Source organism: Ranitomeya imitator, chromosome 5 (genome assembly GCF_032444005.1).
Source record: "Ranitomeya imitator isolate aRanImi1 chromosome 5, aRanImi1.pri, whole genome shotgun sequence".
Taxonomy (NCBI): Eukaryota; Metazoa; Chordata; class Amphibia; order Anura; family Dendrobatidae; genus Ranitomeya; species Ranitomeya imitator.
In genome coordinates, this window is record NC_091286.1 from 418,924,183 (window position 1) to 418,945,801 (window position 21,619).

The 21,619-nt window shown below is 44.6% G+C and overlaps 1 protein-coding gene across 1 annotated transcript; it reads left to right on the top strand.

Annotated features, from left to right (window-relative positions):
• The first annotated feature begins 18,396 nt into the window (after positions 1–18,396).
• LOC138680783 (uncharacterized) lies at positions 18,397–20,189 on the top strand. The gene is made up of 2 exons (XM_069768039.1): positions 18,397–18,777; positions 19,259–20,189. The coding sequence occupies exons 1-2, from the start codon at positions 18,430–18,432 to the stop codon at positions 20,057–20,059; spliced, it is 1,149 nt and encodes a 382-aa protein (XP_069624140.1). The 5' UTR covers positions 18,397–18,429; the 3' UTR covers positions 20,060–20,189.
• Positions 20,190–21,619: the final 1,430 nt, after the last annotated feature.

Here is a 21,619-nt window from a genome sequence, read left to right on the forward strand (position 1 = left end):
GAAACGCAGTCGTGGCTGGGCACTGTAGATCTTGAGGCAGGCAAGGTAGTGAGTGATAACGGAAGGAATTTCATGGCTGCCATCTCCCTTTCCCAACTGAAACACATTCCTTGCCTGGCTCACACCTTAAACCTGGTGGTGCAGTGCTTCCTGAAAAGTTATCCGGGGTTATCCGACCTGCTCCTCAAAGTGCGTGGACTTTGCTCACATATCCGCCGTTTGCCCGTACACTCCAGCCGTATGCAGACCTATCAGTGTTCTTTGAACCTTTCCCAGCATCGCCTAATCATAGACGTTGCAACAAGGTGGAACTCAACACTGCACATGCTTCAGAGACTGTGTGAACAGAGGCGGGCTGTTATGTTTTTGTGGGAGGATACACATACACGGGCAGGCAGTAGGATGGCAGACATGGAGTTGTCAGGTGTGCAGTGGTCGAAGATTCAAGACATGTGCCAAGTGCTTCAGTGTTTTGAGGAATGCACACGGCTGGTTAGTGCAGACAACGCCATAATAAGCATGAGCATCCCCCTAATGCGTCTGCTGATGCAAAGTTTGACGCACATAAAGGATCAGGCGTCTGCAGCTGAGGAAGAGGAAAGCCTTGATGACAGTCAGCCATTGTCTGGCCAGGGCAGTGTACAGGACGAGGTAGCAGGCGAAGAGGAGGAGGAGGACGAGGAGGATGATGGGGATGATTATATTTTTAATGAGGAAGCTTTTCCGGGGCCACTGGAAATTGGTGGCGCGGCAAGGCCGGGTTCTGGTTTTTGGAGGGACACAAGTGACGTGGATTTGCCTGAAACTGCCCCTCAACCAAGCACAACCGCAGATTTGAGAACTGGAACTTTGGCCCACATGGCGGATTATGCCTTACGTATCCTCAAAAGGGACACACGCATAACTAAAATGATGAATGATGACGATTACTGGTTGGCCTGCCTCCTTGATCCTCGCTATAAAGGCAAATTGCAAAATATAATGCCACATGAGAACTTGGAACTAATATTAGCAACCAAACAATCAACTCTTGTTGACCGTTTGCTTCTGGCATTCCCTGCACACAGCGCCCGTGATCGTTCTCACACGAGCTGCAGGGGCCAGCAGACCAGAGGAGTTAGAGGGGCAGAAATCAGAAGTGGCGTTGGCCAGAGGGGTTTTCTGACCAGGTTGTGGAGTGATTTTGCTATGACCGCAGACAGGACAGGTACTGCAGCATCAATTCAAAGTGACAGGAGACAACATTTGTCCAGTATGGTTACAAACTATTTTTCATCCCTTATCGATGTTCTCCCTCAACCGTCATTCCCATTTGATTACTGGGCATCAAAATTAGACACCTGGCCAGAATTGGCAGAATATGCATTGCAGGAGCTTGCTTGCCCGGCAGCTAGTGTCCTATCAGAAAGAGTATTCAGTGCTGCAGGTTCAATACTAACAGAAAAAAGGACTCGTCTGGCTACCCAAAATGTAGATGATCTAACCTTCATTAAAATGAACCACAACTGGATTTCGAAATCTTTTGCCCCACCTTGCCCGGCTGACACCTAGCTTTCCTATGAAAAGGTCTTGCCTGTGGACTATTCTGAATGCCTTTTCCAATCTCGTAATTTTCTGCACCTGATTGTCCAGCATACGACATGTTTACAACTCACTAAATGGCCAAACTCCCCACACGGGGCCGTGGTATCGACACTTGGCGACAGCACCCGTGAGAGTGCAGTTTGTCTGAAGAGGTGGGTGAGCCCGCTTTTGGTCGACGGCACTGCCACTGGGTCCCTCCTAGTACAATAAAGTGTCTCTGGCGGTGGTGGTGCGCACCCAACGTCAGACACACCGTTGTAATATGAGGGGCCCTGGGCCTGTACCGCCGGCCACAAGACAGTTTCCCCCCACCCCAGCTCAAACAGTGCTCTACCACTTGCAAAATTATCTCACAGCTCCACCAATGTTTAGTCTATGCGCTGACATCCTTCAATGCCTGCCACTGACAATACCATTGTATTGACATTTTTGTTATGTTAGGCCTTCGATGCCTGTCTGTGGTCACTCCTTCCACTAGACCTCCACTGACCACACCACTGCTGCCCGTGTACCCCTGTAACCAATTTAAAATTGCCTACAGCCATGTGTTATTATTTTATGCCTTCGATGCCTGTCTGCGGTCACTCCTTCCACTAGGCCTCCACTGACCACACCACTGCTGCCCGTGTACCCCTGGAACCAATTTAAAATTGCCTACAGCCATGTGTTATTATTTTAGGCCTTCGATGCCTGTCTGCGGTCACTCCTTCCACTAGGCCTCCACTGACCACACCACTGCTGCCCGTGTACCCCTGGAACCAATTTAAAATTGCCTACAGCCATGTGTTATTATTTTAGGCCTTCGATGCCTGTCTGCGGTCACTCCTTCCACTAGGCCTCCACTGACCACACCACTGCTGCCCGTGTACCCCTGTAACCAATTTAAAATTGCCTACAGCCATGTGTTATTATTTTAGGCCTTCGATGCCTGTCTGCGGTGACTCCTTCCACTAGGCCTCCACTGACCACACCACTGCTGCCCGTGTACCCCTGGAACCCATTTAAAATTGCCTACAGCCATGTGTTATTATTTTAGGCCTTCGATGCCTGTCTGCGGTCACTCCTTCCACTAGGCCTCCACTGACCACACCACTGCTGCCCGTGTACCCCTGGAACCAACATCAGAAAATATAAAAATAAGTATTTTGCTTATAAAAAAGAAAATACTGGAGAGATATCAAATGCAGACATTTTAACATTAAAAACAAACACATACAACAAAAATCTGGTACAGTACTAAAAATGGCCACCAGCTACAATAACTTTCTCCTGCAAGTAGTTAACTGAAAGGTTTTTTCAATTTTAAACACAGATATGGCATCCACCGAGTGTTGTCCTGTCGCGTCTTCTTTATATTATTGCCAAGAAGATGCAAAACAATGAAAGTAATAAAATCATTATTTACCAAAAAAATAGAGTAAGTCAAAACCACATTGCAAATAAACATTCATTACAAATAAAGAAGCAGGGCGCGTCCGAGGGTGAGTATATACCTAATAAGAATATAATCACCCTCGGACGCGCCCTGCTTCTTTCCGACAGCCTTCCTTCCTAAGAATCAGCCCTTCCGTGGTGTAGAGAGAGGGTTTGTTACACTCCAAGGTGTTCCCCAGGTTGCCTTTCCTGAGCTTCGATCTTCCGGCTCTCGTTTAGTAGTTGTTGGAAACTACGCTGCATTAGGCCTACAAATTGGGTATGGGGTGTAGAGAGATGGTGTGTTACACTCCAAGGTGTTCCCCAGGTTTCCTCTCCATTGCTTCGATCTTCCGGCTCTCGTTTAGTAGTTGTTGGAAACTACGCTGCATTAGGCCTACAAATTGGGTATGGGGTGTAGAGAGATGGTGTGTTCCACTGTAGAGAGATGGTGTGTTCCACTCCAAGGTGTTCCCCAGGTTTCCTCGCCAATGCTTCGATCATCATGCTCTCGTTTAGTAGTTGTTGGAAACTACGCTGCATTAGACCTACAAATTGGGTATGGGGTGTAGAGAGATGGTGTGTTCCACTCCAAGGTGTTCTCCAGGTTGCCTTTCCTGAACTTCTATCTTCAGGCTCTCATTAAATTGTGGTTAAACGGAACAACTGCATTTGGCGTACTAGTTGGTTTGGGGCCTACTATCGGTGTCTGCCGCTCCTTGCTGTTCTCCTGGTTTCCTGTCCTGAAATTCCGTTTTCAGGCGCTCGTTAAGTAGTTGTTAATGTTAGACTGCATTTGGCCTACTAGTTGGGTTGGGGCCTACTATCGGTGTCTGCCACTCCTTGCTGTTCTCCTCCACTGAACAAAGCTGTGCCGCCTGTTTACTACTGTTGCCAATTTTGAACTGCATTTCGACTACTTACTGATTTGGACCAGAATAGGGGTAACCAAGGGCAGATAGTGTCTATAAACTAGCATCTGGGAGGTTTGTAGCAGATAGTAAATAACAAAAATAATATATATATACAGAAATTCCCAGTAGACCTAACTCTCCCCAAATGGATTCAGACAGTTATCATAAACATATACAGAACGGGAGAAAAAGGAAATAAATCCAGAGCGATAACTTTATGTCTTAATTAAAATTGCTTTATTGTCAAGTGTAGGGCAAGGGGACAGTGATGACAACAGAGCCATCCAACATAATTAAAAACAAATAGTGCGTGCAAGGCACCAGGACACTTACTGCTGATCTATAGTAACAATTAAGTATATCATACTAGTGCAACTAAATAGGATCGTCTAATCCAATATGGGGCAAAACACAATGTCATACAAGACTGAAATGCTCACCAGTCACAATATAATAGACCATAGTCTTAATCACATCGTACAACATCACAGTACTATCATAAGCTTATATAGAGCGATACTAAATGAAGATAAATTTAAATACATCACCCCTAAGTGAGATCGATCCGGGATCAGTGCAGTGCCCTGGTGTCCGCCCCCCTGATTTGGGCCTACTCTCTGTGTCAGCCTCTCATTCCAGTTGTCCTCCACTGCAATGCCCCCTGATTAGTCCTGTGTTACCAATTTTGAACTGCATTTAGCCCACTTTATTCTTTGGGCCTATATCTGTGTTTCCTCCTCATCCTGCCCATTGCCCAGCCAGTGATAGATGAGTCTGCTGGTACATTGACCCATAACGCAACATTTCCCATGCACGCTACACTGCAAGATTGTGACCCTGCTGAAAGTCAGGTCCCCCTTCCCGCATACCATACCACCTTACACGGGGACAAACAGGAAGGTAACATAGTAACATAGTAACATAGTTAGTAAGGCCGAAAAAAGACATTTGTCCATCCAGTTCAGCCTATATTCCATCATAATAAATCCCCAGATCTACGTCCTTCTACAGAACATAATTGTATGATACAATATTGTTCTGCTCCAGGAAGACATCCAGGCCTCTCTTGAACCCCTCGACTGAGTTCGCCATCACCACCTCCTCAGGCAAGCAATTCCAGATTCTCACTGCCCTAACAGTAAAGAATCCTCTTCTATGTTGGTGGAAAAACCTTCTCTCCTCCAGACGCAAAGAATGCCCCCTGCAGGTGCAGATGAAAGTGCAGGTTCCTTCATCAGGTGGGGGGAGGAATACTAGTTGGCGACGTCACTGGCAAAAGGGCCTCTCATGGTACGCAAAAGTGTTGCTGCCGGTGGGAGGCACCCCCGCCGTGCAAACACACCGCTGTACTTTGAGGGGCCCTGTGCCAGTGCCAATGCCAACGAGTGGGCCCCCCCTGCTTGCTCAGGTTCACAGCACTTGCAAAGTTGAAATACTTACCTCTCCCTGCTCCACTGCCGTGACGTGGTCCAGATTTCCTGGGCCCACTAATTACTTGAACCAGCCCTACCCACCACAACTTTAGCCAAATGACCCCCAATTTCAAATGCCTTCCAATTATTATAAGGTAAATTACACTTGACAAGCTTCATTAAGAAGAATGGATGGTTTTGACATTAAAATGGGCACTCTAGGTGTTTTCCTGGCCCCCACTCACTGCCGACTATGCTGCCCCATTGACTTGCATTGGGTTTCGTGTTTCGGTCGATCCCGACTTTACGTCATAATCGGCCGATTTCACTCGACCCGACTTTTGAGATAGTCGGGTTTCGCGAAACCCGGCTCGACTCTAAAAAGGTCAAGGTCGCTCAACTCTAATCTACAGCATTCTGTAATGCATTCTGTAATGCTGTAGATAAGCCGCGATGTAACCTGAAAGATGAGAAATAAAGGTTATATTATACTTACCCAGGGGCGGTCCCAGTCCGTTACGGGTCAGATGGGTGTCGCGGTACGGTCCGGCTCCAGCTGTTTGCAGGAAGTCAGAAGTAACAGAAACACGCTATCAGGCCACGTTCACATGTTCAGTATGTTACCTCAGTATTTGTAAGCCAAAACCAGGAGAGTAACAATCAGATAAAAAGTATAAAGAAACAAGTCACGACTTCTGGATCTCTCACCCACTCCCGATTTGGCTTACAAATACTGAGGTAAAATACTGACCAAATTCTGAACGTGTGAATGTGGCTTTAGGCTGGTTTCACACATCCTGATATTTCCGGTACTGGAAAAAACAGTACTGGAGATTCGTATCCGTGTGTGTAATACGTGTGGCAACTGTGTGCTGCATCTGGACGACACGGACGCCTGCCGGGGAAGAAGCGCTACAGAAAGCACTGTTCCCCGGCCAACGGCACACTTAAAATGAAGCAAGTTGATCACTTCACCTCAGGCGGCATTTAGTCCCTGAAGAAGTGTAAAGATCGATGTTTAAAATATATTCCTATTTAAAAGTGTATGTATTTTCCATGTGCGTCAGGTTAGGCTAGTAAAGAGTAAACCAGATTTATTTGTACTGATTTTACTACAGGGGGGGGGGGACATTTTGCCATTCGCCTCAGGCAGCAGAGAGGCTAGGTTCACCCCTGCATATAGAGATGAGCGAATTTGATCGAGACAGGGCTTATTTGGCAAGGTATAGCACTTACCGAATAAGCTGCAGAGGGAACCCGGTTTCCTGGATCACTCTGGCTGATCAGCTGTTCGGCGTGATCAGTCATGACACATGCATGGAAATTCTGTTTGTTGGGCTCTCCATGCACGTGTTGTGACTATCACACAGACACATGCAGCTGCGGAGCTGAACAGCTGAACAGCCAGAGCGATCCAGGTATCCGGGTTCCCTCTGCAGTTTATTCGGTAAGTGCTATAGCTTGCCGGATAAGCCCTGACCCAATCAAATTCGCTCATCTCTACATATAAAGTTTACATTATATAAAAAATAGTTGAGTGTGTATTAACCCCTTTACCCCCAAGGGTGGTTTGCACGTCAATGACCAGGCCAATTTTTACAATTCTGACCACTGTCCCTTTATGAGGTTATAACTCCGAAACGCTTCAACGGATCCTGGTGATTCTGACATTGTTTTCTCGTGACATATTGTACTTCATGATAGTGGTAAAATTTCTTTGATAGTACCTGCGTTTATTTGTGAAAAAAACGGAAATTTGGCAAAAATTTTGAAAATTTTGCAATTTTCAAACTTTGAATTTTTATGCAATTGAATCACAGAGATATGTCACACAAAATACTTAATAAGTAACATTTCCCACATGTCTCCTTTACATCAGCATAATTTTGGAACCAATTTTTTTTTTTGTTAGGGAGTTATAAGGGTTAAAAGTTGACCAGCAATTTCTCATTTTTACAACACCATTTTTTTTTAGGGACCACGTCTCATTTGAAGTCATTTTGAGGGGTCTATATGATAGAAAATGCCCAAGTGTGACACCATTCTAAAAACTGCGCCCCTCAAGGTGCTCAAAACCACATTCAAGAAGTTTATTAACCCTTCAGGTGTTTAATAGGAATTTTTGGAATGTTTAAATAAAAATGAACATTTAACTTTTTTACACAAAAAATTTACTTCAGCTCCAATTTGTTTTATTTTACCAAGGGTAACAGGAGAAAATGGACCCCAAAAGTTGTTGTCCAATTTGTCCTAAGTACGCTGATACCCCATATGTGGCAGTAAACCACTGTTTGGGCGCATGGGAGAGCTCGGAAGGGAATGAGCGCCGTTTGACTTTTAAATGCAAAATTGACAGGAATTGAGATGGGACGCCATGTTGCGTTTGGAGAGCCACTGATGTGCCTAAACATTGAAACCCCCCACAAGTGACACCATTTGGGCAAGTAGACCCCCTAAGGAACTTATCTGGATGTGTGGTGAGCACTTTGACCCACCAAGTGCTTCACAGAAGTTTATAATGCAGAACCGTAAAAATAAAATATCATATTTTTTCACAAAAATTATATTTTTGCCCCCAATTTTTTATTTTTCCAAGGGTAAGAGAAGAAATTGGACCTCAAAAGTTGTTGTCCAATTTGTCCTGAGTACGCTGATACCCCATATGTGGCAGTAAACCACTGTTTGGGCGCATGGGAGAGCTCGGAAGGGAAGGAGCGCCGTTTGACTTTTCAATGCAAAATTGACAGAAATTGAGATGGGACGCCATGTTGCGTTTGGAGAGCCACTGATGTGCCTAAACATTGAAACCCCCCACAAGTGACACATTTTGGAAAGTAGACCCCCTAAGGAACTAATCTGGATGTGTGGTGAGCACTTTGACCCACCAAGGGCTTCACAGAAGTTTATAATGCAGAGCCATAAAAATAAAACAAAATTTTTTCCCACAAAAATTATATTTTAGCCCCCAGTTTTGTATTTTCCCTAGGGTAACAGGAGAAATTGGACCCCAAAAGTTGTTGTCCAATTTGTCCTGAGTACGCTGATACCCCATATGTGGGGGGGAACCACCGTTTGGGCGCATGGGAGGGCTCGGAAGAAAAGGAGCGCCATTTGGAATGCAGACTTAGATGGAATGGTCTGCAGGCGTCACATTGCGTTTGCAGAGCCCCTAATGTACCTAAACAGTAGAAACCCCCCACAAGTGACACCATTTTGGAAAGTAGACCCCCTAAGGAACTCATCTTGATGTGTTGTGAGAGCTTTGAACCCCCAAATATTTCACTACAGTTTATAACGCAGAGTCGTGCAAATAAAAAATATTTTTTTTTCCACAAAAATTATATTTTAGCCCCCAGTTTTGTATTTTTCCAAGGTTAGCAGGAGAAATTGGACCCTAAATGTTGTTGTCCAATTTGTCCTGAGTACGCTGATACCCGATATGTGGGGGGGAACCACCGTTTGGGCGCATGGGAGGGCTCGGAAGGGAAGGAGCATCATTTGGAATGCAGACTTAGATGGATTGGACTGCAGGCGTCACATTGCGTTTGCAGAGCCCCTAATGTACCTAAACAGTAGAAACCCCCCACAAGTGACCCCATATTGGAAACTAGACCCCTCAATGAACTTATCTAGATGTGTTGTGAGAACTTTGAACCCCCAAGTGTTTCACTACAGTTTATAACGCAGAGCCGTGAAAATAAAAAATCTTTTTGTTTTCCCACAAAAATTATTTTTTAGCCCCCAGTTTTGTATTTTTCCAAGGGTAACAGGAGAAATTGGTCCACAAAAGTTGTTGTCCAATTTGTCCTGAGTACGCTGATACCCCATATGTGAGGGTAAACCCCTGTTTGGCCACAGGAGAGCTCGGAAGGGAAGGAGCACTGTTTTACTTTTTCAACGCAGAATTGGCTGGAATTGAGATCGGACGCCATGTCGTGTTTGGAGAGCCCCTGATGTGCCGAAACAGTGGAAACCCCCCAATTATAACTGAAACCCTAATCTAAACACACCCCTAACCCTAATTCCAACGGTAACCCTAACCACACCTCTAACCCTGACACACCCCTAACCCTAATCCCAACCCTATTCCCAACTGTAAATGTAATCTAAACCCTAACCCTAACTTTAGCCCCAACCCTAACTGTAGCCCCAACCCTAACCCTAGCCCTAACCCAACCCTAGCCCTAACCCTAGTCCTAACCCTAACCCTAGCCCTAACCCTAGCCCTAACCCTAGCCCTAACCCTAACCCTAGCCCTAACCCTAGCCCTAACCCTAGCCCTAACCCTAGCCCTAACCCTAACCCTAGCCCTAGCCCTAACCCTAACCCTAGCCCTAATGGGAAAATGGAAATAAATACATTTTTTTTATTTTTCCCTAACTAAGGGGGTGATGAAGGGGGGTTTGATTTACTTTTATAGCAAGTTTTTTAGCGGATTTTTATGATTGGCAGCCGTCACACACTGAAAGACCCTTTTTATTGCAAAAAATATTTTTTGCAATACCACATTTTGAGAGCTATAATTTTTCCATATTTTTTTCCACAGAGTCATGTGAGGTCTTGTTTTTTGCGGGACGAGTTGACGTTTTATTGAAAACATATTCGGGCACGTGACATTTTTTGATCGCTTTTTATTCCGATTTTTGTGAGGAAGAATGACCAAAAACCAGCTATTCATGAATTTCTATTGGGGGAGGCGTTTATACCGTTCCGCGTTTGGTAAAATTGATAAATCAGTTTTATTCTTCGGGTCAGTACGATTACAGCGATACCTCATTTATATCATTTTTTTATGGTTTGGCGCTTTTATACGATAAAAACTATTTTACAGAAAAAATAATTATTTTTGCATCGCTTTATTCTCAGGACTATAACTTTTTTATTTTTTTGCTGATGATGCTGTATGGTGGCTCGTTTTTTGCGGGACAATATGACGCTTTCAGTGGTACGATGGTTATTTATATCTGTCCTTTTGATCGCGTGTTATTCCACTTTTTGTTCGGCGGTATGATAATAAAGCGTTGTTTTTTGCCTCGTTTTTTTTTTTTTTTCTTACGGTGTTTACTGAAGGGGTTAACTAGTGGGACAGTTTTATAGGTCGGGTCGTTACGGACGCGGCGATACTAAATATGTGCACTTTTATTGTTTTTTTTTTTTTATTTAGATGAAGAAATGTATTTATGGGAATAATATTTTTTTTTTTTTTCATTATTTTGGAATATTTTTTTTTTATTTTTTTACACATTTGGAAAAATTTTTTTTAACTTTTTTACTTTGTCCCAGGGGGGGACATCACAGATCAGTGATCTGACAGTTTGCACAGCACTCTGTCAGATCACTGATCTGACATGCAGCACTGCAGCCTTCACAGTGCCTGCTCTGAGCAGGCTCTGTGAAGCCACCTCCCTCCCTGCAGGACCCGGATCCGCGGCCATCTTGGATCCGGGGCTGGAGGGAGCAGGGAGGGAGGTGAGACCCTCGCAGCAACGCGATCACATCGCGTTGCTCCGGGGGTCTCAGGGAACCCCGCAGGGAGCCCCCTCCCTGCGCGGTGCTTCCCTGCACCGCCGGCACATCGCGATCATCTTTGATCGCGGTGTGCCAGGGGTTAATGTGCCGGGGGCGGTCCGTGACCGCTCCTGGCACATAGTGCCGGATGTCAGCTGCGATAAGCAGCTGACACCCGGCCGCGATCGGCCGCGCTCCCCCCGTGAGCGCGGCCGATCGGCTATGATGTACTATCCCGTCCAGGGTCAGATAAGCCCAGGGCACCTCGACGGGATAGTACGTCTAAGGTCACAGAGGGGTTAAAGAATACGGCTACAAATACACGCCAGTGAAATTAATGCTCATTTTTTCAAATTTTTAATGTACAGTAGATTTTCTATATAAAAAATCCCCAGGAAATACAAGAGAATGTAACTAAATTTAAAAGGTTACTGAAAATAAGGAAAAATGCCTCAACAATAGTTATTTTCTTTAAAAACCAAGAAACTGTTACTAAATCCCATAATACATCCATAAATGTCACCTTTCACGATAACAGCAGCAGGTGACCTTAAGTGTGTCTAGTATTTCACCATCTCAACCCTTTGTCTGTTATGTGACAGTGGATTATGCTGGTAGAACAAGTCTTTCCATTCTATTGTTGTCATGTTTTCAGAAAAATGTTCTGATATCAGGAGCACTGGGAAACTCCAAGCGCCCAATACCAATACATGAGTCATTGTTACTCTAATCATTGTTACTCTAAATGAAGAAAATGAAAAACTAGATCTAACATATTACTGCTAGCTTTATGTGACCCATAAATACCTATATGGAGATAGTGAGGCTTAGCAATAATAGCTTAATAGATGAGATTGTCGCAAAATAAGTCCCTTCATTTAATGCAATTTTTTTTCTTTTCAGTGCACCTTTAATGTGCAAAATAGTAACATAGTAACATAGTTAGTAAGGCCGAATAAAGACATTTGTCCATCCAGTTCAGCCTATATTCCATCATAATAAATCCCCAGATCTAAGTCCTTCTACAGAACCTAATAATTGTATGATACAATATTGTTCTGCTCCAGGAAGACATCCAGGCCTCCCTTGAACCCCTCGACTGAGTTCGCCATCACCACCTCCTCAGGCAAGCAATTCCAGATTCTCACTGCCCTAACAGTAAAGAATCCTCTTCTATGTTGGTGGAAAAACCTTCTCTCCTCCGGACGCAAAGAATGCCCCCTTGTGCCCGTCACCTTCCTTGGTATAAACAGATCCTCAGCGAGATATTTGTATTGTCCCCTTATATACTTATACATGGTTATTAGATCGCCCCTCAGTCGTCTTTTTTCTAGACTAAATAATCCTAATTTCGCTAATCTATCTGGGTATTGTAGTTCTCCCATCCCCTTTATTAATTTTGTTGCCCTCCTTTGTACTCTCTCTAGTTCCATTATAATCTTCCTGAGCACCGGTGCCCAAAACTGGATACAGTACTCCATGTGCGGTCTAACTAGGGATTTGTACAGAGGCAGTATAATGCTCTCATCATGTGTATCCAGACCTCTTTTAATGCACCCCATGATCCTGTTTGCCTTGGCAGCTGCTGCCTGGCACTGGCTGCTCCAGGCAAGTTTATCATTAACTAGGATCCCCAAGTCCTTCTCCCTGTCAGATTTACCCAGTGGTTTCCCGTTCAGTGTGTAATGGTGATATTGATTCCTTCTTCCCATGTGTACAACCTTACATTTATCATTGTTAAACCTCATCTGCCACCTTTCAGCCCAAGTTTCCAACTTATCCAGATCCATCTGTAGCAGAATACTATCTTCTCTTGTATTAACTGCTTTACATAGTTTTGTATCATCTGCAAATATCGATATTTTACTGTGTAAACCTTCTACCAGATCATTAATGAATATGTTGAAGAGAACAGGTCCCAATACTGACCCCTGCGGTACCCCACTGGTCACAGCGACCCAGTTAGAGACTATACCATTTATAACCACCCTCTGCTTTCTATCACTAAGCCAGTTACTAACCCATTTACACACAATTTCCCCCAGACCAAGCATTCTCATTTTGTGTACCAACCTCTTGTGCGGCACGGTATCAAACGCTTTGGAAAAATCGAGATATACCACGTCCAATGACTCACCGTGGTCCAGCCTATAGCTTACCTCTTCATAAAAACTGATTAGATTGGTTTGACAGGAGCGATTTCTCATAAACCCATGCTGATATGGAGTTAAACAGTTATTCTCATTGAGATAATCCAGAATAACATCCCTCAGAAACCCTTCAAATATTTTACCAACAATAGAGGTTAGACTTACTGGCCTATAATTTCCAGGTTCACTTTTAGAGCCCTTTTTGAATATTGGCACCACATTTGCTATGCGCCAGTCAGGTTTTAGTCAGGTGTGGAAAGAATGCTTGGTGAACGTACTTAGAAAAATCTAAATCAATTCTCAACAGTCACCTTGTAATTAATAATACTCATCAACTTGTAGCCAGGAATTTTTGGTGGCAAACTATAATTTGGGAATGTAGGAAATATGTGCTCTGTACAGTCCTAGATGGCCAGAACCTGTCTTACCAGAGTGCTTAAATATTTACCTTTTCTTAGAAGTCTTTGGACTAATCTCTCCTCGGACTTTAGTATAGCTTAATTACAGTAATTTGGCTGGTGGGGGAAAGACTTAGTTAACAGTGACATTTTGTCTCTTAGTCCAAGTTGCTTAATTCCCAAACCTTAAGTTATTAATCAAACATACTGCATGTCTGCAATTTATTCCAGAAAATATTACTTCTGACTCATTCATTTGCAAATTCTGGAAGGTATGCTATAATAAGATCAGTATGAGGTTGTCTTTTTCTTTTGCCTATCACCCAGAGACCAACAGTCAGGCACAATGTATTAATTGAATGCTGGTTGCTGGATCAATATCTTGTCTACTATGTCTCAGTCTCTAGGATCATCAAGGTCGAATACCTCCCTCCCTCTAGTTAAATTCACCAACAGCAATCAACCATCAAAACTTCTCTATTTTTCTATAATTATGGATTTCATCCACATTTTGGTTCCTTCTCAGCCTCTGAGGTGTATATTGTAAAAGAAATCTAAGGCTACGTTCACACTAGCGTTGTGCGCCGCTGCGTCGGCGACGCGACGCACAACGCACCGAAAAACGCGTGCAAACGCACGCAAAAGCGCTGCGTTTTTCGACGCGTGCGTCGTTTTTTGACGAAAATCGAACGCAAGAAAAATGCAACTTGTTGCGTTTTCTTGGTCCGACGCTAGCGTCAAAAAAGACGCACGTGTCGGAAAATGCAACAAGCAAAAACGCATGCGTCCCCCATGTTAAACATAGGGGCGCATGACGCGTGCGTCGCCGCTGCGTCGCCCGATGCTAGCACGACGCACACTAGCCGAACGCTAGTGTGAACGTAGCCTTAATTAAAGTTTATCTGGTCTGAAGTCAGAGAGGACTTAAGGAACGCACAGGGTAGTCAGACCTCATCAGCTAAAAAGAGATGTTTCACATACCCAAGCTTTAGAGATGGAGAGAAGTTGTGATTGTCCAATAAAAATATCAAGCTTAACCCCTTTACCCCCAAGGGTGGTTTGCACGTCAATGACCAGGCCAATTTTTACAATTCTGACCACTGTCCCTTTATGAGGTTATAACTCTGGAACGCTTCAACGGATCCTGGTGATTCTGACACTGTTTTCTCATGACATATTGTACTTCATGATAGTGGTAAAACTTATTTGATATTACCTGCGTTTATTTGTGAAAAAAATGGAAATTTGGCGAAAATTTTGAAAATTTTGCAATTTTCCAAATTTTAATTTTTATGCAATTAAATCACAGAGATATGTCACACAAAACACTTAATAAGTAACATTTCCCACATGTCTACTTTACATCAGCACAATTTTGGAACCAAATTTTTTTTTTGTTAGGGAGCTATAAGGGTTAAAAGTTGACCAGCAATTTCTCATTTTTACAACACCATTTTTTTAGGGAACACATCTCATTTGAAGTCATTTTGAGGGGTCTATATGATAGAAAATAGCCAAGTGTGACACCATTCTAAAACTGCACCCCTCAAGGTGCTCAAAACCATATTCAAGAAGTTTATTAACCCTTTTGGTGCTTCACAGGAATTTTTGGAATGTTTAAATAAAATAAATAAAAATGAACATTTAACTTTTTTTCACAAAAAATTTACTTCAGCTCCAATTTGTTTGATTTTACCAAGGGTAACAGGAGAAAATGGACCCCAAAAGTTGTTGTACAATTTGTCCTGAGTGCACCGATACCCCATATGTGGGGGTAAACCACTGTTTGGGCGCATGACAGAGCTCGGAAGCGAAGGAGCGCCATTTGACTTTTCAGTGCAAAATTGACTGGAATCGAGATGGGACACCATGTTGCGTTTGGAGAGCCACTGATGTGCCTAAACATTGAAACCCCCCACAAGTGACACCATTTTGGAAAGTAGACCCCCTAAGGAACTTATCTAGAGGTGTGGTGAGCACTTTGACCCACCAAGTGCTTTACAGAAGTTTATAATGCAGAAACGTAAAAATAAAAAAATCATATTTTTTCACAAAAATTATATTATCGCCCCCAATTTTTTACTTTCCCAAGGGTAAGAGAAGAAATTGGACCCCAAAAGTTGTTGTACAATTTGTCCTGAGTACGCTGATACCCCATATGTGGGGGTAAACCACTGTTTGAGCACATGGGAGAGCTCGGAAGGGAAGGAGCGCCGTTTGACTTTTCAATGCAAAATTGACAGGAATTGAGATGGGACGCCATGTTGCGTTTGGAGAGCCATTGATGTGCCTAAACATTGAACCCCCACAAGTGACACCATTTTGGAAAGTAGACCCCCTAAGGACCTTATCTAGAGGTGTGGTGAGCACTTTGACCCACCAAGTGCTTCACACAAGTTTATAATGCAGAACCGTAAAAATAAAAAAATCATATTTTTTCACAAAAATTATCTTTTCACCCCCAATTTTTTATTTTCCCAAGGGTAAGAGAAGAAATTGGACACCAAAAATTGTTGTACAATTTGTCTTGAGTACGCTGATACCCCATATGTGGGGGTAAACCACTGTTTGGGCGAATGGGAGAGCTCGGAAGGGAAGGAGCGCCGTTTGACTTTTCAATGTAAAATTGACAGGAATTGAGATGGGACGCCATGTTGCATTTGGAGAGCCACTGATGTGCCTAAACATTGAAACCCCCCCACAAGTGACACCATTTTGGAAAGTAGACCCCCTAAGGAACTTATCTAGATGTGTGGTGAGTGCTTTGACCCACCAAGGGCTTCACAGAAGTTTATAATGCAGAGCCGTAAAAATAAAACAAAAAATTTTTCCCACAAAAATTATTTTAGCCCCCAGTTATGTATTTTCCCGAGGGTAACTGGAGAAATTGGACCCCAAAAGTTGTTGTCCAATTTGTCCTGAGTGCGCTGATACCCCACATGTGGGGAGGAACTACCGTTTGGATGCATGGGAGGGCTCGGAAGGGAAGGAGCGCCATTTGGAATGCAGACTTAGATGGAATGGTCTGCAGGCGTCACATTGCTTTTGCAGAGCCCCTAATGTACCTAAACAGTAGAAACCCCCCACAAGTGACACCATTTTGAAAAGTAGACCCCCTAAGGAACTCATCTACATGTGTTGTGAGAGGTTTGAACCCCCAAGTGTCTCACTACAGTTTATAACGCAGAGCCGTGAAAATAAAGAAAACAAACTGTTGGGACTGGCGGAACGCACCAAGACAGATGGTATAGATGCGTTCGCAGTCCGGGGTCCACCGTGCAGGTGAAAACCTGCTGCTAGCAATTAGCAGACTATATGGCGGTACACTAGAGTATACACGCGTGGGTTAACCTCACCCAGCGTGAAAGAAGCAATCCTGTTAAGGCACAGGACCGCGGTACCGCACCTAAAGCGCGAGCAAGTAGTCAGCGAACTCAACCCCAACTGGGATTGAAGTCCGATTAGACCCTTGCTTGCGCAACACCGCAACTGGGTGTGAAATGAAACAGAAGAGCATGCAGTGCCGCACTGACGAACGCCACTAACCACCCAGGCTTGGGTAAGGAAAGCACAGAGGAAGTGCACGGCGCCGTACTGGTGGTCACAGCAACTGGACGCTATAATGTGTGACTAGTGCTGTAGGATAAGTCGGGCGCTAGGTAGCAGCCATACACCTTCCGCGAACAGTCATACTATAGGGTAGGGGTATCCAAGGACGACTTGCACTCACAACATACACACATTAGCAATTGTTTGACAATACTAGCGCATGGCCGTGCGGTCATGCGCAGTTTATATAGCAGCAGCACAGGAAGCGGCCACAGCACTTTTGCCCTTCTAGGACCTGCCAAGAGGACCAATGGAATGTGCTGCAGAGCCTGAGCACATGACCCTCGATCTCCAACGGGAGACCTTACGCTGGGCATGCTCAGTACGTGCAGACAAGGACTTAGTCCCAGAGAAGTCCGCTCGCTGCTGACCAGCACAGACTTTAATAGCAGAGACTGGAGAAGCAGCAGTAACTCTCAGAACAGAGTGAGAATGAGCAAGACGCTGGGACCGACGTCCTTGCTGAGCAGACTCCACTGCGGCTGGACAAGAATGGGAGACCGCAGCGGAGGTGGCCCGAGATTCCCCTTGTGCAGAAGCGGGAACTCGACCCCTAACACAAACTTTCCCCAAAAAATTATTTTTTAGCCCCCAGTTTTGTATTTTCCCGAGGGTAAGGGTACCGTCACACAGTGCAATTTTGATCGCTACGACGGCACGATTTGTGACGTTCGAGCGATATAGGTACGATATCGCAGTGTGTGACACGCTCCTGCGATCAGGGACCCCGCTGTGAATCGTACGTCGTAGCACATCGTTTGAAACTTTCTTTCATCGTCTAGTGTCCCGCTGTGGCGGCATGATCGCATGGTGTAACAAAGGTGTGCACGATATTGTATACGATGTAAAGGGCGGAGGAGCTGGCTACATAGGAGCGCTGAATTCTCCACCTCCCGTGTGCTGATTGGGCGGTACAATACTGTGCGCTCATTCGACAAAGGACTATTGTTCCCAGCGGATAAAACCGGAGCTCTCGAGCGCGCTATTCATTTCTCTCTGTAGCACGTGCTGTAAACAGAACTCCTAAATTCGCTGGATTCCCTGGACTTTTAACTACTAGACTTTTACCGCAAAAGGTATGTATAACGCTACAGCGTAGCATATGTTGCGCTTCAACGGGGATAAACGCTGGAGTGTGGTCGATTGTTCCTTTGAGTAGGGTAGGCCTGAGAACCTCAGGTACACAGCTGTAGCGTGGCCCAATTAATTAATCCTTTTACAGATCGAGATGGTTGACTGCCCCATTTAATACCAGTAGTAACATATATAGTTATTAGATCAATGGTCAGAACATTGTTTTGTAAGCACGTGTATTTATTGTACGTTTGTTTTCTTTTTAGGAACTATGCTCACTTCCGATGAGAGTTCTGTTGTTGCTGTTGCCCTGGTGTTTGAGGCAGCACGTCTCCAAGAGGAGAGACGTCCTAAACGAAAACGTCGCATGTGGACCCGGAGCTGGCTGCAGAAAAGATCCACATTGTCACACATGGGTCTCATAAGAGAGTTACGTGACAATAACCCTCATGATTTCCGAAACTACCTTCGGATGTCCGAGGAATCCTTCAAAATAATACTGTCTGCTGTTACGCCACTCATACAAAGGCGTGATACGCCGATGCGTGCAGCCGTGCCCGTGGAGGAAAGGTTGGCGGTGACACTGCGGTTCCTGGCAACAGGAAGGTCTCTTCAGGATTTGCAGTTTTCCGCCGCTGTTTCCAGACCTTTCCTGAGCGTTGTGATTCCGGAGACATGCGAGGCCATTGTGCAGAGCTTAAGGCATTATATGGAGGTACTACTATATTTTTTTTGGCTGCTGTGTTATGTCGATATATTATACTAGCTATTGAACCCGTTCTACGCCCTGATGGCGAGCATTTCTATTGGTATATGTTCTACATCCTATCATGTGCTGCTCCCATCCTGCGCCCCCATTCAGACATGTGCTGCTGTGATCCTGCGCCTCCAGGCTGACATGTGCTGCTACCATTTTGCGTCTCCATTCTGATATGTGCTGCTCCAACCCTGCGCCACCCTTCTTTTATTTGCTGCTCCCAACGTAATTTTATTGATTATATAATTTAGATATATTGTTTAGCACCCCCTCTGAGTCACCAAAGCCATCTGAAAAAATGGCTGCCTGCATACTCAGGGTTGTTGACTTTGTTATACTAATCCATACTGCGCCTCAATCACTGTAGGATGTCCACATGAGAGTGTATGTGCATAATATATTTGACCTAATTTGTACATGTTTCCTTCTCATCTTGCAGTTTCCCAAGACGGCGGATGACTGGAAGAGGATTGCTTCCGATTTTGATGAGCTGTGGCAGTTTCCAAACTGCGGTGGTGCATTAGATGGAAAGCATGTGCGCATCACGCAACCAGCCAACTCTGGATCCTTTTTTTTCAACTACAAAGGATATTTCAGTGTGATCCTCATGGCCCTTGTCAATGCGAACTATGAGTTTGTCGATGTGGATGTTGGCATGAATGGTCGAGTCTCCGACGGTGGTGTTTTTGAACACACTTCATTTGGGGAAAGCTTGAGGAACAATGAACTGCTGTTGCCACTAAATGAAGACACAAAAGCAAACCTAAATTTTGTCTTCATCGCTGATGAAGCTTTCCCTCTTCATCCACATTTGCTGAAGCCATTTGCACAGAGAACACTCACACCGGAGCGCAGAATCTTTAATTACCGGTTGTCGAGGGCCCGTCGTGTGGTTGAAAATGCCTTTGGGATTATGGCAAATCGGTTTAGAGTGTTCCACACAGCTATCAACTTGAAGCTGCCGTCTATAGACTTTGTGGTTTTGGCATGCTGTGTGCTCCATAATTTCCTGAGACGTCATGATACGAGCTCCTATTCTCCTCCTTCGTTTATTGATGCAGTGGACGCAAGAACCGGAGATATTGTGCCCGGGGAATGGCGTACACAACCGGATAATTTTACAGCTCTTCAAGCACTTGGATCTGGCAGACAGGCAGACGATGCAAGGGACTGTCGCGAAAAATACTGTCAGTACTTTAATGGTTCTGGAGCTGTACCCTGGCAGGATCGCGCCGTATAAAAAAATATTTTTTTTTGCTTTGCTGTCATATAAACCTCTCTAAATAACTTTAAATGTGATGCCTATAAAATGGTGCTGTTAACCCTTATAGCTTGGTAAACATTAAAGAAAGAATGCGAAGATTTTTGGTTTTTTTTGTAACAATTTCTTGGTTTTAAATTATTAAACAACAAAATATAACATAAACCCCAAAAAAAAAAAATTATCTCCTTCCACGGCCCAAGAGGTGTCGCAGCGTCACGCCCTGCTGCTCTACTTGAGTCTGGAGGAGCGCTGCTGTCTGCTGCAGGAGCGCTGCTGTCCGCTCCAGGCGCAATTGTCTCGCCAGGAGCTCTCTTACGGTGGGCGGTTCTGTGGATAGAAGAGGTTGGAGAACCAACGTTGATTCCGCTGAAAATACATCTCGACCTCTGGGGCAGGACCAAATTTTGTGTGTTGTAAATTTCTATTTGGTCTGGCACCACAGGGCGATGTAAATTTTATTAAATTTTACAGTTTTAGTTGTCTATTGTGACATCCAGCAGAAAACCACTCGTATTATCTTGATACTTACGGAGAAGGGACGCCGGTTCCTCATTGCCAGAACCAGAGCTGCTAATTTCCCACCCCAGCGATCTGGCCACTGCTGCAGCATCTTAAAGGAAATAATAACAGATCTGGTTAACTATGGAACACGCCGTTGGGAAGCGCTCGCTGTTTTGGTCACTTACGTATGTTATGTTCTGGGGAGAATGCCGCCGACCCAGGGGAGGAAGAGGAGTGTCGGAAGGGAGGTGTTGAGGGTGGTGTAGGGGTGCGAGGCCGTCTGCTGTCTGGTGGTGGCGTGGTAGGCCGCTGGGTCATTACTGCGTCTGTAATGTATTCAAATATTTTCGCTACCCTCTTATGTCCCGTATGCAGTTGAAAAACTGTAATCTATGATTGTTAACTTACGTGATGTCATGGACTGTGGGCTCCCGCTGGTGGTGGATGCTGTGGTGCTGCTGGCAATGGCAGGTACCTGTTGCCGCCGCTGTCTCTCTACACATAAAGTTAACAAACGCAATCTTTAAAAACACATGCAGATCAAAGCTAACAATATACTGAAACATAAAATTTATATCACACTTCACAGGGGTGCGAGGGTGCATGGTCGCAACAGATGGTGGAGGCGTGGTAGGCCGCTGGGTCATTATTGCGTCTGTAATGTCTTCAAATATTTCAGCTACCCTGTTATGTCCCGTGTGATGTTAAAAAAAAAAAGCAATAAATGATTGTGAACTTACGTGATGTCCCGGACTGTGGGCTCCCACTGGTGTCTGACGATGGGGTACTGGTGGCAATGGTGGGTCTCACTTGCCGCCGCTGTCTCTCTACACCTAAAGTAAAGAATCACAATGTTTACACACAAATGTTGAGTGCTGCAGATCAAAGCTTACAATATACTCAAACATAAAATAGAGATCACACTTTACAGGGGTGCGATACTCAGACATGTCTGTGGGCTCTGGTGTTCAATGGTCTGCCTGTCTTTGGAAAACGTATTATTTCATCAGTAGGCCAACCTCCTCCGTTAATATT

Coding starts and splice junctions, on each gene's coding strand:
- LOC138680783 (XM_069768039.1), top strand. CDS start 18,430: ATGTGGACCCGGAGCTGGCTGCAGAAAAGATCCACATTGTCACACATG. Junction 18,778..19,258: donor GCTTAAGGCATTATATGGAG/GTACTACTATAT, acceptor CTCATCTTGCAG/TTTCCCAAGACGGCGGATGA.